Source organism: Perna viridis, chromosome 9, assembly GCF_037379345.1.
Source record: "Perna viridis isolate PV_CMFRI_1.1 ecotype Kerala chromosome 9, ASM3737934v1, whole genome shotgun sequence".
Taxonomy (NCBI): Eukaryota; Metazoa; Mollusca; class Bivalvia; order Mytilida; family Mytilidae; genus Perna; species Perna viridis.
Window position 1 is genome coordinate 6406191 of NC_142453.1, and position 17710 is coordinate 6423900.

Below are 17710 nucleotides of genomic sequence, written 5' to 3' on the forward strand. Positions count from 1 at the left end.
AGTATCTTCAGATTTGTCTTCATTTAAACCACTAAATCGCATTAGCTCACGAAAATATCGAGATCGTCTCGACGTTTGATGTTCTCGTTTCTTAATTGATCGATTTCTTCCGTATATGTATGAAATGCGTTTTGAGAGCAATGTCGACCTCCTGTTTTATTATATTCGTTATGGTAGTTTGTAGTTCCTCGTGAAGGGCAGTCTTCAGCTGCATCAAAATGTTCGTGATGTCACTAAGGTGTAAGGTATAGGTTGCAGCCATAGGTGGCGAAGACGAATATTGCTGATTTTGTAAGGGACTACCAGTTTGTACATATACTGAGCTAGGGGGTATATAACCTTGAGAACTCATGATACAGTATTTCTGTAATGGTTGATCATGTTCAGGCGGTGTGGGATTACTATATCGACGAAGTCTCGAGTCTGGAGTAGACCGGTATATGGACGGGTTCATCTGTGTATTTGTTTGGTGTTCGATATTGTATTTGTTATTGTTTATGTTCTATTTATTTAGTCGTCACATAGTATATAAAATATGTACGTGTAATACGTGTACGAGTGAAAATTACTCATGTAGTTGTAAACAATATAACACTGATCTTACAGTCAAATCATTTTAAGCATATGGATCTGATGTATAACGACATTGTCCGACGAACCTCTTCACACAATATGGGTTTTATTCACTACATTTTTTCGCAGAACAAAATATTTCATAACGCTCATCGCCGGGCATGCATAACGAGAACTTCAAGGTTATTCATAAAAATCTCTGTCTTCTTTGATGTCATTATGAGTTTAATTGGATTGGATGAAACAAATTGGTGATACCAAATTTACTTCATGTCGTAATTATCATATGATCTATCTGTTTACTCCATACACATTCACTGGAACATTTTAGTGAAACGTTGCACAATGTTCAACTAAATTAAAGGTCAAAAAGCAATATATAATGTTTTTTATTTGCAATGTAATGATAGAAAACACCAACAAATAATATGACAAGCGAAGTACTCCAAATCAGCAAACTAAAAGAAAAAATGTTCCTGAGCACAACCAGTATTCTAGTCCTAAATATAAAAATATAAAATTAGAAATGCATTCAGGCCAGTCGTGAATACAAAATATTAAAGCGTAAAAATATTCTTCTTAGGCTTCAGTATTTTGTTAATTCTTTGGCATAGGGACATATTTAATAGAAAAATGAATAAAAGTAAAGTTTCTGATATAGCAATAAATATATGCCAGTCAGTGTGCAGAACGCTATAATAATTCTACGGAATCTAATGTCAAGGAGCATAATTAGGTGCACAAAAAATAATAAATTAATCTGAGATAAATACTGTAATCTTCTTGGTTAAAATAATTTTGTTTTACCTAAATGGATAAAAAAATATTGACACGCCCCTATTCAGTTAAATTCAAAGCTATTTTTTTCATGTTTCAAGATAAAAATATGTTTTAAAATTAATGTATAAGAATTGGCTATGATAAAAATTGTGTCTATTGAAAAATAACATAAATTTTCCGTGTGCATATTGTTCAATGCACGAAGTGCAATAAACAAATTATGCACAAGGAATATTTGTTATTTTTCAACAAACAAAATTTTTATCATACCCAAATTTTAATTGAATTCCCTATATTTGTCGACTTATATTTGGACGGACGAACAGTGTATAAAAAACAAAACAAAAAATAAATAAATAAATAAATAAATAATATCACACAAATACAAAACAATTAAAACAAAGACAAATCGAATATATCAAATTTGTATATTTAGTACGCATATTTATTTCAAATACTGATTTGCAATTCAACACCAATAATGCACGAGATGTTGTTTTTATAGACCTTCATAAAAAATACAACATTAGCATATTTCATTTTAACAAATATATACCCAAAATTTAGAATCAAACTGAAACTGTGCAAAATGGTATACGGACAATATCCAAAAACCATGTAAATGTTTTTTTTTTTGTCAAGGAGGTAGACCTTGGGTACGGGACACAACTCTTGAAATTAATGATATGTTCGTATCATATTCAATTTCACCAAAGTCTATCAAGCTTTCATTTGAAACAGAATGAAATCAATCCAAGTTACTTTGATGCTTACATGACATTGATGTAAAATGCTGAATATAAACGTTCCAATGATTTGTAAGAGTTGAGTCCCTTACCGTAGGCCTACCATCTTAAATGTGTGGAAATAAATTTGGTATAATGCATAAACCAATTTATTCAATTTGAAAATACTTAAACGGACAAAAATAAGTCAATTTTCATTGTAAATAGTGACATTATGAATATACACAAAATTATATTGAAAACATCAGACAATGATTTTAAACAACGAGATAATTCCAATGGTCAGAAGAGAGAGCGTTTTTGACCTCCAGCTTTTGGCTCCAGAACCAAGATTATCTGAAAAATACAAAATAAAATTATAGTTTTTTTAACATTGTTTGTGACGAAATGCATTGTTTAAAAAATCATAATTTCACAAATATAAAAGTAAAACAACAACATGAGTTTAAGATGGGAATGTTGTTCCTTGTAAGTAAAGTACCAATTACTAAAATTAAATTGCACCTTTATTTTGTTAATTTGTTTCATCGATTCATGTATCTTTTTTTATAATATATATTTATTTATATTTGTTTTGACAGTTTTCTGCACGTATGACGTGGTTTTTTTGACGTTGTCAAAAATAAATTAAACCTTGTTTCCTTTGTTACAACATTCAATAATTGCTATAAAATATTTTGTAGCAATATCAGATTAATTTCCCCAAAATACTCATGTCGACTTAAAAATAAGAAATAAAAGATATTTCTAAGTCATAGTCTTTACTTGAAAAGGTGATAAAGTAAAGACAATTTAATTTTATTTTGTTTATAATATTGGTATATATCAAAAACCAACTTACTTGACAGCGAATCGGTTGTCGTAAAAGTTGCCGATGAAGTATTTGAAATAGATGTTGAGAGTGTACTTGTTGTTGATGTAGTTGTTGAGGAAGCTGTTGACTGTTCAGTTGTATCATAGTTATAACATGTCTTACAACAATCCGTAAAATTTGTGCCACAACTAGCAGCAGAACAGCCTGTAGCACGGTCGCCATATTCACAACCTGCAATAGATGCAGTACACTTTTCTTACAATTATTGCTTATATACATCGCAAAAAACTTTTTTTCAAATACGAAATAAGACTTGTTCTTTATCATTTTTTGACAGAAGAAAATGTATTTTTATCCTAGTGATATGTTCAATACACATTTGTATTCATTTACGGTCATTCAGGGCTTTAACCTTTGGGGAATGTATAATACTGAAGAAGCAGTCTGTAAGAATCATGCCAATTCTATGATATGTGATAAACCAACAAAATGGCTACACATTTTTATTTTTTTTTAAGTTGCTTTATAGGTCTTTATGATGAAATGTATGATTATTCATTCCAATCTGTATGCTCTTAAAAGATCATTTACATTGCAAATTCAGCAGTCGCTACTGTATTTTAGTTTATTTACAGAGTTATTTCCCGTAAACTTGAATTTTACAGTGCATTTTATATAAGTTATATCTGAAGGGTTCCATGAAAAGCCATATGTTATTTTCTGTTTACATAAGAATTTCACACAAAGTATCAAAAATAAAATTTGTAGGCTTTCCAAACCATAAATCACATTTTGCATGATTCTTAGCTGGAAGGATAGCTTTATATCAAGGTGTAAATAACTTCATAAATTAGAACCTTGGTTCCCTTGATTACTCTTTCATACTGACCTATTAGCCCAGTGTTTACCGAAGCACACGACTGACAACAACCACTTAGCACATTTTCGTCATAACACATTCTAGAATTGTTTGGAACTAAAGCATTACAGTTCGTCCCATCAAACGTATATAGAGGATTGTCTCCAAAGAAACATGTTTCTGAAGAAAATTGCACATTTTTAAGTACATGCTTGGCTGGACGACCAATGCAGACATGGTAGATGTATCAAAGAGAAATCAACTTTGCAAAACAGTAAATATCATTGCCACAGAAAGGTTATGAGCTTTTAATGATACCCACAATCCGAGTTCGTACTTGAGTGGCCCCTTAACCTATTTTCTATTTCGAAAGTATGTTTTTATTTTATATGGAATAGCTGCATTTGGTTCAGTGTAGCATTAACAACGATAAAATAATTTCACATATTTTTTCGTTCACATAACAATGATAATGAAATATAAACATATATTACCTGACACATTTGCCGCCCTGGCATCTTCGACACAATTTCCACCTATACATAACTACAAACAAACGGGAAATATAAAATAATGAACCAAAAACATGAAAGATAAATTCAAGGAATACGATTTTTGTTTAACACAGGCTATATTCATGTCTTGAGTTTAGCAATCAAGTTATATTATCAGAAATACATTAATGGAAATAAGATAATGTACACCCTAATGTTTTTTGTTAAATTTTAATCCATCGATCGATACTTCACTTAACTTTTTGGAGAGGTAACACATATAAATGTCTCAATTACGCTTTTCTAAATTTGATCGAATTTGCACGTGTTTCTCGTGATCGCTAAATTCAACCTTAATTTCCGATTAATCTCGTATTCACTTAGACAGCAGTGGCGGTCAAAGACGTGCTAATCGCAGGTGAGGCGAACGTTACGTCGGTCCTTGTACCATTCAATCAGTCATTTGACGAAGAGATTATAATGGTGTGAAGAGTCATAACAGCAACCGGGCGAACCGCTCTACAAATCGTTGATGGAGATCTAAAAGGTGTTTATTTTAGATACGAGATTCTTGGTTCAACGGCATGCCATTCCATTTATTCAGAATCATTGACAACAATTGAGGTTTCAACATAATATTGCTAAACCACTTGTTGCATATGTTACCAGAGCATTTGCATAACATTTCAGTGTTGGATTGACCAGTTGTATCACTCGATATGTTTATTGGACGAAATGGTCCGTAGATTGCGTCGTCTTCCGAATCCACCAGTTACGGTACAGGAAATTGACCCAGCATTAGTAAATATTTTTAATACTAAGTAACATTTTCCAGGCCTTTTTCGCCAAATTTGTAACATCTATAATACGTCGCTGCCGAGCATGCATTGACGCAAATGGAGGTCATACCATCTGCTGACTGTGTGAATTGCAAAATAAATCGGACACATGTTTTTGAAAAAAAAATGCAATGATTTTCAATCGAAAAATCAATTTTGTTTTCTGTCAATTTTTTTCAATACATATATATATATATATATATATATATATATATATATATATATATATATATATAAACACACCTTGCTAATTAGAAACATAATTACCATTTAAATATTTTCTTACGTGGGCATTTTCATCAAAAAATCATTTTGCTTCGATGCATATTTAACAAGCCAAAACTAAAAAGAAATATATTATATTGCAGGCGTGGCCAAATGTCAATACAATTATAATTGTGGTAGTTTTGTATTTGAATGACATTAATTGTTTGCTCCTTATTTGGGTACAAAGACGTGACATTCCTTTTTACGTCAGAATTCTAATACTCGTCATGTTAACAATTGTAGCGTCATAATATGTGTCGATGGTTAAGATAGACGCTACTACATGTATAGACAAACTAAATGACAAAATGGCGTTTCTTCAAAACATTTCTTCAAGGGATTCCTCCAAAGCAAACATGGAACTTTGCACTTATTTATATTTAGGATGTCAGGTATCATGCCAAATGTCTGCAAATCATTAAGGAAGAAGATTTATACAATGCATAACTTTTGCAAAATGTATTGCTGGTCGTGATTTACTCGGAAAAGTTTTCTGAAAATGTCCTGTTTCTATGTAATTTACGTATTGTGATATGCACAAATGTGGTCAGTAATTGTTATTATTTATTTGAAAACTAATCAAGGAATAGATGAAATGAAAAGTAAACAAGAAACGTGCATACCTGTGTATCCGTTACTTTTTTACCAACAGGAAAGTATTTTAACCCAGGTGATTGTCATGTCGGCAATCTTCGGAAGTAATGGCGAAAAAAATAATAGAATATATCTATTGATCTTCTTTGTTAAAAAAAAACCGTTTTTTTTTACAATATTCTATAAGTATTATCGTATTGATTGCTTCAATTGCATTACTACAAACTTATTTCATTGAATCAGCAAAATTCAGTAGTATCAGAACTGTACAAATTTGGCATCTAATGCAGCTTTAAGATTTATTGAGATAGGTTTTAATATCATAAAATAAACCTTTAAATTTGGTTGCATTATTTGCCGAACGATTTGGTCGTCTTTAAGTACATAAACTGGGACTTTGATAGGGACCGCCCTGGATTTTCGTAAATTCAGTCTTTCTGTACTCCCATTTAGAAAGGTGAGGTGAAAACGTAGGAATTCTGGTTCTGTCTCTTCCGCTTATCTCTTGTTTCTGGCATTATGCCTTGAAAAGATTTCCCTTACGTCAATAAACTCTGTAAGAATACAAGATATTTTTAAAAACTACTGTTTAAATTCAAAACTTAAATATTCGTCTTTTTCAAGGAAGTTTTTACAAAAAAAAAAAACAATACTATGGTTTAATTCATATTTTTTTCGATGTTGTTCAACAATTTCGTCACACGGGATTTTAGTCCTTAACATGACTGATTTATTGTGTGTTGTTTAATGTTTATTGTCATATCTGTAATGCATTTGAGGACGGTAACTTTTCATCAATCGAATAGATCAGAAATAATGTACCTGTTCACAGACCTACAAAATTGCAGGTAAGCTTGTTACCCCATTTCAGAATCCAATCCAACCAGTCGTTACTTATCCCCGACATGTCACAGGCTTGAGCTATGCGGAGATTAAGTGATTACTTTTATTGAAATATTTTGTCTGACTTCAACACTTGGATAGATATCGAACCTGCGACATACTGCTTTCAAGGCGAACATGCTGTTAAAGGAAAAAATCTAAGGTGGTTCGTACAACACATGAACTGCTGAATAACAGCAAATTTCATTTCAGTCTTGGTTTGAAACCGCATCAACTGGGTGTCGAACACACAAACGATAAAACGAAAGTCGCTTCTACACTGCATTGCAATGTAACGGAGTATAACAAAACAAGTGTTTAATAATATACAAATTCAAATTTGATCAGGAAAGAGCTGATGTTATCGGCTAGCCTTTGTGCTAACAAGCTGCATGTAGGTCCGGCTGTCCAAACAATAAACCTGTAGCAGCGCTAACCTATTGGAAGGCGGAAAACAAAAGCGCACAGAACCCTGGGTAGGGGCTATAGCAATCTATTCACAGAGCAACTGGGATATGTGCCCCAGGCAGTGCAATGGGTAATCTGAAATGCTACATAGTGAGAGGGGTCGTCAGGTCCATTATCCGGAACCTTTGACCGCAAACAATTGAGGTGTTTCATGTTAAGAAAAATGCCACGGTTCTTGAACGTTAAGAAAACCTGCTGTGGTATTCGATAGGAGCCTCGGCTTTGCTTCAGGAGGCTTAATTGCCAGACCCTACAAAACCTCCCGCAATTTATAGTGGCAATCGAATCTCTTCGACCCTTTTTTCCTTGAGAACATTTCAGGTTCATTTAACATCTTTTTTCATGTCCATCGCCAGGATATAGCTTAACACCAATCAACCAATCAACCATGCCTACAAATATGTATCCTAATTTGTGGTCTTTACTAAAACTCATGCCAAGTCCCGATATATTTGCTGATTCTTGATCAACATTGTTCAAATGTCATCCTTCCTGATTTGTGTAAACCATTTACCCAGTTCATCACCTCACAAAAATATCCATTTCAATTTTATTTTCAATAGTATTTCTTTAAATCTAAGGTAGATCATACCTTGTCTCCTTATATTTTTAGCAGATGAATTTCCCTAGAATTTTTCAAAGGTGACCCTGAATGAACATATTAAGAATTATCATGTAAAAACAAAGGTCACTGAACTTGATTTTGGGATAATTGAGCCTTACAAAAGCCATATTTTACTACATTTTATCTGAATTCTGTAGGGATTTTTCCATATTTCGAAAATCTCTAAGAGTAGTGAATAAAGTTTTTTTTTCTATAACGCTAAATGGAGTAAAATACTACTTTTTTATAATGATGAGGAACGATTTAAGCATTTGACCATGTTGAAATGAAAGCATACCCATTTATCTTTCTTTATCATAGGTACTTTAACAACAGAAATTTTCCTTGTAGGTTGTTTAATTTATTTCTATCAAATAAATGTATTGACCATTTGTAGAGAAGTTTACTATTAAAACTACCACAAATTCAGTTTGATCAGTATTTTATCAAAGATCAAGACGTTTTAGCTACACGATAATTGATGTTTCTTAAGTAATTGGCAATTATGTGTTTTAGTATGAATAACCATTTTTATTCCAAATTTGGCCAGTACTTAATCATCTTTGATACATCAGTATACAAATCGTACATTTTGTCAATACAAACGGCTTATCACATTGACAGTGCCATTCATACATTAAATAATGCTTATGTATCAAATATGATTATATAATAGGTTCAATATACCTTCGGTTTCTGTTTGGCTATGAATAAATGGATCTTTTAAGCTGTAGCTTAATACTATCACAAAAACTGGTATAAACAGTCTGATCATAGTTCACAAAATATTTTTAAAAAAGTTATAATTACCTGGCCTTAAATACAATTTTTAAATGTTTCTTACACGCCTCTTTTTAATACAAAACCGAAGCGTAACTGTTGTAGATTTAAATGCATGGCAACACTTAGTAAGAGTCCGCGGATAAAACTTTTTGATTAAATTGTACAAAAAAAAAACAAACAATGTAGGGAAAAGGTGATATCCCTTGATTATTTACAACAGCAGTTAATATCACAAAACTTCGTGAGTGTCAACTTGATCACAAGCAATGATGACTTCTAGTATCGTGACAGCAAACATGTATATTTTTTTTCAATTTGACTAATGAACTTTTTTTAAAATTTCATGTGCATTAGAAGCGATGACAATTTTATCTATAGTATTAACCATTATATAGCACTCTAGATTTTCTGAAAGGAGATTATTTCAGTTCAAGTACACTGATATCATCAACATACATCTTTACATTTGGTTGTATTAATAGTCCAATTCAGTTGTCTCTGCCTCCATGAGGGTAGCAGTTACTAGTTAAACTAAAAAATTACGTGCATTCATAACACGTAACTCAAAACTCTGATCGAAACATGGAGGCTTCAGTTCTTGTATTTTGAATACTTATCTTCTAATCATTGTGATTGGTTTTGGGTAATGAGTAATTTTTTTTTAAAGTTTTTGGATTCTTTGTATTTAAACGTAATGCTACTAATAAGACAACATTTCTAAAAACAAATTCTCAGCATACTGAAGCATGTGATAACTTCTATAATGTTATATATATATATATATATATATGCTAAACGTATAGTAAGGCTGAAAAATTCCCAACGATGTTAGAACTGTAACCTTGCCTAGCTGGCCGAGTGGTCTGGGGCCCCGGTCCTGGCATTCCATGGACCTAGGAGCCTAAGAGATGCCCTAGTAAGAGAAGTGATTTCATCTCAGCCCAAACAAAACGGGCCAGTGTCGAACATGTGGAGATAAAAGATGTAAGACCTGTACCCAGATGCTGCAAACCAAACGTTTAAAAGCTACTGCACTGGAAAGACATTTGCCTTTTTTGCGACGTGACTTGCAAAACCGAAAATACCACATGCCTTCTCCAGTGCCAATGTGGTATGCAGTACGTTGGCGAAACAGAACAACCTTTCAACAGGCGAATGAATGGTCAACGCAGTGACTGCAAATGCAAACCAGACCTCCCTCTAAGTCGCCATCTTAGATCAGCCAGACACACCCAGGAGGATCTCCACAAAATTGTTGCTACGATCATAGAACGTAATAAAAACTGGTCAAAATGTAAAAGAGTATCTCGGGAAAGCGTTTGGATAAAGAAATTGCAAACAACTTCTCCAGATGGGATTAACGAGAAAAAAATAATTCATTTTTAGGTCTTGGTATAAGACTGTTACTGCACTACATGCTATACATCAATACGCCGTACTACTATATTTGGACTTTTCATTTTTTTTAAATTGTTTTCCACAGTTATTTTTTTTCTTTTAATTTTGATAAAGCGACCCTCTTTGTTAGTTTCTTTCAGGCTCCTTATCAGTTGCTTATGTGAGCCTTGATAAAGGTAAAATCACCCACAGCGTACGCGATTCAGATTCGTGAGTTTTATGCTCATATAGTTTCCTGAGTTTTATGCTCATATGATTTTATGACTTTTATGCTAAAGAAGGATATCAGTTATCCGAAATATTCATTGTAAATTTTACCATCTTCTGTTAAACATATTTAGACGTTTATTTGATTTATTGTTATGTTTCGCATCGTTTTTAGGTTACAGACCACCAATTCAACCAATGAGCATTCGGAACGTACGCAAAAATAGTCCTACGCAGAAATTACCCCTGTTCCTCATAGTGCTGTGAAAAAAGTTCTCATCTTATTTAAAAAATTTAAACAGTTTCTGAAAGGAAAAACATTTCTGTACATTTGATAGGTGCATTTTGCTTCTTGTGATGTGAAGCCTAATCTCCATAATGATTTTTAAATATACCCCTATCTTGTGAAAACACTGGGATTTCCCATGCTATTTATAGACCCTTCACTTCCGGTGACCAGTACTGCACTGCAAGTCTGCTAACCCCACATGCCATTCTGAGGATTGTGAGCTGACATAGGTAGAATCATGCTGATATATAGTCATCTGCAGGTTAAAGTTAAGGTAAAGTCCAGAGAAGCCATTGAATATTGTGAAATTAGCATAGAAGCCTATGGGAAGTGGAATTAGTGGTTTTTAGCCTTAAGCTGAAGCCATGGCAAAATGAAAAGTTTCTTGAAATAGCTTTAAACTACTTGAAGATCTTGTTAACTTTGCCATGAGAGGAATACACTACAAAAATCCTTCAAAATATGCATTTTTTTAAGTTATAGGTCCAAATTATGGAAAATTGGTCTTTTTGGCTGATTTTTATGTCCTATCTTGTAAAAAGTGTAGAAAATTTAGTAAAAATATCAAATATTAAACTTTGAGGGCTATATTTACCTAAATATGGTAGTAATAAGCACTTGAAATCAAGTTTTGTGTAGATTTGAGCAAAAATTAGGTTAGAAATGAGGAAAAACTCACTTTCATTACTGCGGTTAAGGCCATATAAGCATTCCCCTATGGCAACATGGAAAATCCATTATTGAGCACTTTTTTTGCTTTAGGTGCCCTTTACTGGTCATGTTTTAATGTGAAAACACTGTATTTACAAATTTAAAGCCAAATATATCACCTTTTGTGAAAATTTAAAGATTTAGGATTTTTGACATGTGATCAAGAAAAAGGGGGAGGCATGTCAGAAATAAATTTTTAAAAATAGACCAATTTCTCAGAAAATGATTACTTTTAAAACTATTTCTTCATTAATATTGTTAAAAAACAAGTTGTGATTGATATTTTTTATTTGAAAAGTCAGAAAAAGTTCTTTGCAAATATTTAATGCATTTCAGTATGGTAGAATATTTTCACTTTTTTGCTCGCACAACCTGGTTACCCTATATTTAAAAATCAAATATTTAAAAAAGTGCTTGTCACATTTCACTGAAACTTTGCAAATGCATTCAGTATGTGTGTAGGAAGATACCTGTATAGTTATTTATTTTTTCTAAGACAAAAAGTGACTCTTTAGGTTACAGACCACCAATTCAACCAATGAGCATTCGGAACGTACGCAAAAATAGTCCTACGCAGAAATTACCCCTGTTCCTCATAGTGCTGTGAAAAAAGTTCTCATCTTATTTAAAAAATTTAAACAGTTTCTGAAAGGAAAAACATTTCTGTACATTTTATAGGTGCATTTTGCTTCTTGTGATGTGAAGCCTAATCTCCATAATGATTTTTAAATATACCCCTATCTTGTGAAAACACTGGGATTTCCCATGCTATTTATAGACCCTTCACTTCCGGTGACCAGTACTGCACTGCAAGTCTGCTAACCCCACATGCCATTCTGAGGATTGTGAGCTGACATAGGTAGAATCATGCTGATATATAGTCATCTGCAGGTTAAAGTTAAGGTAAAGTCCAGAGAAGCCATTGAATATTGTGAAATTAGCATAGAAGCCTATGGGAAGTGGAATTAGTGGTTTTTAGCCTTAAGCTGAAGCCATGGCAAAATGAAAAGTTTCTTGAAATAGCTTTAAACTACTTGAAGATCTTGTTAACTTTGCCATGAGAGGAATACACTACAAAAATCCTTCAAAATATGCATTTTTTTAAGTTATAGGTCCAAATTATGGAAAATTGGTCTTTTTGGCTGATTTTTATGTCCTATCTTGTAAAAAGTGTAGAAAATTTAGTAAAAATATCAAATATTAAACTTTGAGGGCTATATTTACCTAAATATGGTAGTAATAAGCACTTGAAATCAAGTTTTGTGTAGATTTGAGCAAAAATTAGGTTAGAAATGAGGAAAAACTCACTTTCATTACTGCGGTTAAGGCCATATAAGCATTCCCCTATGGCAACATGGAAAATCCATTATTGAGCACTTTTTTTTGCTTTAGGTGCCCTTTACTGGTCATGTTTTAATGTGAAAACACTGTATTTACAAATTTAAAGCCAAATATATCACCTTTTGTGAAAATTTAAAGATTTAGGATTTTTGACATGTGATCAAGAAAAAGGGGGAGGCATGTCAGAAATAAATTTTTAAAAATAGACCAATTTCTCAGAAAATGATTACTTTTAAAACTATTTCTTCATTAATATTGTTAAAAAACAAGTTGTGATTGATATTTTTTATTTGAAAAGTCAGAAAAAGTTCTTTGCAAATATTTAATGCATTTCAGTATGGTAGAATATTTTCACTTTTTTGCTCGCACAACCTGGTTACCCTATATTTAAAAATCAAATATTTAAAAAAGTGCTTGTCACATTTCACTGAAACTTTGCAAATGCATTCAGTATGTGTGTAGGAAGATACCTGTATAGTTATTTATTTTTTCTAAGACAAAAAGTGACTCTTTAGGTTACAGACCACCAATTCAACCAATGAGCATTCGGAACGTACGCAAAAATAGTCCTACGCAGAAATTACCCCTGTTCCTCATAGTGCTGTGAAAAAAGTTCTCATCTTATTTAAAAAATTTAAACAGTTTCTGAAAGGAAAAACATTTCTGTACATTTTATAGGTGCATTTTGCTTCTTGTGATGTGAAGCCTAATCTCCATAATGATTTTTAAATATACCCCTATCTTGTGAAAACACTGGGATTTCCCATGCTATTTATAGACCCTTCACTTCCGGTGACCAGTACTGCACTGCAAGTCTGCTAACCCCACATGCCATTCTGAGGATTGTGAGCTGACATAGGTAGAATCATGCTGATATATAGTCATCTGCAGGTTAAAGTTAAGGTAAAGTCCAGAGAAGCCATTGAATATTGTGAAATTAGCATAGAAGCCTATGGGAAGTGGAATTAGTGGTTTTTAGCCTTAATTTAACGATCCATCACCCCGTAAGAGTGATTGTTGACTATTTTTTAGACGGTTATATATATATATATATATATATATATATATATAACGTCTCAGAATGTGACGACTCTATTTGCTACACTGCTCCATCGGATCAAATTGATACAGGGAAGATATATAAACGTATAGAAAGGTCTGAAAAATTCCCAACGATGTTAGAACTGTCAAAGTTGCGATGCAAATTTTTGGTCGTTCCCTCCGCGGGACTCGAACTCGTACTGCTGTGACATCTATGGCAACACCGCCTGCACAAAGTCCAGCGCCCTAGACCACTCGGCCAGCTAGGCTATATAAAAATATAGCTTTCGCTGGCCGGGTCATTCCTCCTCGTAGGATTAATCTAGGGCTGTATCTTAGTACACGATGTATGGTGGTACGGAACTGTCCACAAATTTGATTGATTGTTGGGGTTTAACGCCCGAGCAGCAATATCTCAGCTATATTCAGGCGATGAACATGAAATGGATGATAAAATGAACATGAAATGAAAAATGAGATGGGACACAAGGATGATAGGGTCGACACATTTTGATTGCCACAAGTCAAAAGGGAGAGAATTAAACACAAAGAAATGCTGCCTTGATTGTTTTTTTATATAGGAAACGTATGTTTGATAAGTTTTTTAATACGCATTGCCATATAGTGATATATGTTAAGGCATTCTTAATACTTAGTTTCCTATAGCATTTCAGTTTCAGTTGTATTTCTATTTTCATGCTGATACAGTTTGCAAAGGATTCCGCAATGTCTGAAGCATAGCTTCTGTATTGCGATTGTTTTTTTTTCTTTTTTTTTTCATAAACCCTTCCTGAGTGCGAGAGATCGTGTCGATTTTCAATCGGGTATCACCTTAGACCATAAAATTAGTAGTTACAGCTAATTCGCCAAGCGCGCGAAATCTAGGAAACAAAGTGACAAGTGCTTGGCTCGCAATAAGAGTCAGAGTTTCTGTGGACTAGCACGTAATAATTGTTTGCTTGTCAGATATGTATAAGGGGTATTCATGATTAACGGTACTCTTCCTGATACGAATATGCCCAATGACGATAAATACAATTTATCGTCTTTTTTATGATATTATATTAAGAGCTATTCAGATCATCAAGGTTCAAGGATACCTTGTTTTCATGTTTCAAAGTTCCAAACCTCACGATGTAAAAAAAGTTTAAATGTCCCATGCGGGTTCGTGTGCCAAAAGAATAAGCCCGGAGCAGCGCTGAACTTCTCGTAAAAGGCGTTTAAATAGTGCACAGACTTCTGGTCTGGGGCTATGGCGCTCTGCCCACAGGGGAACCGCGTTGTGTGCCCCAGGTCTTGGAATGGGGTACCTCTGGCGTGTTACATGCTGGGGTCGTCAGGCCATAATACAGAAAATCTTACTGCAAACCATAGTGGCGCAACGTGTTGGGAAATATGCCACGTTTCTCGCCCGTTTAAGAATCCTTATGTGTTATTCTATCGGAATAGGAACCATTGGGCTCAAGGAGGGTAAATTACCTGACCCTACCCACCTCTCCTTATTTCCAGTTGCAATCAAAATTGTCGACCCCATTATCCTTGTGTCCCATCCCGTTTTTCATTTAATCCTTATTTCATGTTCATTTTATCCTTTTCATGTTCATCACCTGAATATAGCTGAAATATTGCTGCTCGGGCGTTATTAAACTCCAACAATCAATCAAGCAACTTTAAATACATACATAGTTAGTCTAGCACGCCTGTATACATTGCATTAACTTAAACAAGATAAGTTAAATGTTTAAATGCATATGACTTGCAGTGTTCATAGCCTTGGTATTGTATTGAAAGATTGATTAATACCGAGTACGTTTTTTTATAAGGAACACACGCATTCCTTTTTTTACAAACCATTCTTGTCAGTTTGCATGTATCTATTTGTAAAGTATGTTCAGTATTTATTAATCATTTTCATTGTATCTTTGGTGCAAAGGTTTCATCGTATACAATGTATACAAATTATTTCAATGTATTAAACGAGACTTATTGTGAAATAATCGTCGTGGTGTTCTTACATTACAAAAACTAAATCTCTGCAGAAATCAGTAAATGAGTAAATTTGTCAGGGTAAATCACCTTTCATTGAATCTATAAAAAATCTACAAAGTCTTCCTCTTATCCTTAAGGTGACAGCACTTTACTTTATATATTGAATATTACATGGACCTTGAGGTGATATACGGGTCTCGGTTGATACGGCATGTGATACAGATTTTGATACGTCATATTTATTATATCATACATGTTACCCCTACTTTAATTGTGTCCGAATAAGGATCAATAAAGATTTAAGTGCCCTGTCTTTCAACGATGCATAAAACACACTTTGTGTATAAAAGACTTGCAATGATAGCAGGTAGACCTAGGGTAAGGTACATAACTCATGAAATCAGTGATATGTTTGTATTGTATTCAATTTCACCAAAGTCTCTCAAGCTTTCGTTTGATGCAGAATAAAATGAATCAAAATTAATTAGATGCTTACATAAGGTTGATGTAAAATGCTGAATACAAATGTTCCAATGATTTTAAGATACACATTTTTAAGAGTTGTGTCCCTTTCCTTAAGTTCCATTTAATATTAATGAGTCTTTTCGTGATAAATTATGTTGCTTAATTTTTATATGTTTTTGATCAGCTGTCCTATGTTTTCTTTTCTACATTATTTTTTTTCATATCATCAGAATGTGAAAGCAGATTTGACACCCTTGGTAAAATAAAAACTACTCTCAGATATAGATTCACCCACTAAAAGGGCTAATGATTGTCTTTATAGAAGGTCCAAAAAAAGAAAATTGAGAATCTGAGAAAACTTTAAGAAGAGACATATTTTGCTTGATAGAATAAAAAAGTGTGGAGACAGAAATAGAAAACTGAAATCTGTTGTAGTAAAATTCATGGTGGTCCATAAAATAGTGTATGGAAGAAAGTTAAAAAGTGAAAATAAACACATATTTTGAATTTATGTACATTGTACATATTTATTGGAATATTTAACAAATATTAATACTCGTATTCATTTTTTCATTGCACGATAACTTTAAGATTTCAAGAGAAATGAAATATGCTTGTGTGTTATCAACGTGCACACACAGTAAGACGTTGATTTTACATGTAATGGAAGATAACTGGTCTCGTTTGTAAGATAAGACTTCATATCGGTCAGGCAAATTTTTATGCTGACCGTACAACTTCTGAAGATGTAAGTAATCCTTAAAAGTTGGATCATCTATATTACGGAATCAGATTGAAGAACAGAGTTGCAGATCGGCCAAGATTGGCGCACAATTCTTCCAATAGGTGTTAATTCATTTTCTCTATAAAATACCAGATAAGCCCTGATTTGTATAAAGGCATTGATGAATAAGACCATAGAATTATTACAAAGTATTTATCATATGCTATGCTTCTGCAGTACTCGTTTATGTTTTTATCTTTGGAGCCCAATGGCTCTTGGGTTGTTAACAAAACTTCAGGCTAAAAAAGCATATAATATAAAAATTGCTATGTAATAACATATTTCTATCGCATGTTGCTTTGTGATATTAAAGATGGCATATGTTTTATGGTGTTTTTATTACCTTAATATAATTTTGTCAATTCGACATTTTTCCCATTATTTTCAATTTGTTGTCTACGATTACACCATGATACTAAGTTGAAGTTAATGATTCGGGTTAGTATGAAGTTTGAATTATACACGCCTCTCGGAGCTGCATCACTGTAGCTAGTAATTATTGCCAGATTATACTCACTCGAAAATCACGGGTGCCGCTGGACATGCTTACCCTTCCAGAGCACCTGATATCACTCAGTTTTTTATGGAAGTTTATACTTTAGTGCTTTTGCTTTTTTGTTATAAATGTGTTGATTTCCTCATCTTCAGTTTTTTTATGTGAACTGTTTAAGTAGCACAGCTAAGAATCATGCAAAATGTGATACATGGTTGGAAATCTCGTTTAAAATGCTTTAGTAAACAGAAATTAACATTTGGTTTTTCATATAACCCGTGCTCATAGG

General features: G+C 33.2%; 1 protein-coding gene across 2 annotated transcripts; it reads right to left on the minus strand.

The window, feature by feature from the left end:
* Positions 1-964: 964 nt before the first annotated feature.
* On the minus strand, positions 965-5198 carry LOC148606476 (uncharacterized). 2 transcript variants are annotated; one of them, XM_088546143.1, is made up of 4 exons: positions 4267-5198; positions 3803-3952; positions 2941-3144; positions 965-2435 (listed from the first exon to the last, which is right to left on the minus strand). In XM_088546143.1, the coding sequence occupies exons 2-4, from the start codon at positions 3870-3872 to the stop codon at positions 2344-2346; spliced, it is 366 nt and encodes a 121-aa protein (XP_088402269.1). In that variant the 5' UTR covers positions 3873-3952; positions 4267-5198; the 3' UTR covers positions 965-2343. The 2 variants fall into 2 exon arrangements, with proteins under 2 accessions (XP_088402269.1, XP_088402268.1); XM_088546142.1 differs by having other exon boundaries at positions 3803-5198.
* Positions 5199-17710: the final 12512 nt, after the last annotated feature.

Bases quoted from the DNA above. Each gene is read 5' to 3' on its own strand.
- LOC148606476 (XM_088546143.1), bottom strand. From the start codon at position 3,872: ATGTGTTATGACGAAAATGTGCTAAGTGGTTGTTGTCAGTCGTGTGCT. The intron at 3,145-3,802 runs GTCAGTATGAAA...CATCTATTGCAG, and splicing joins GGTAAACACTGGGCTAATAG to GTTGTGAATATGGCGACCGT. The intron at 2,436-2,940 runs GTAAGTTGGTTT...TGTATTTTTCAG, and splicing joins GACAACCGATTCGCTGTCAA to ATAATCTTGGTTCTGGAGCC.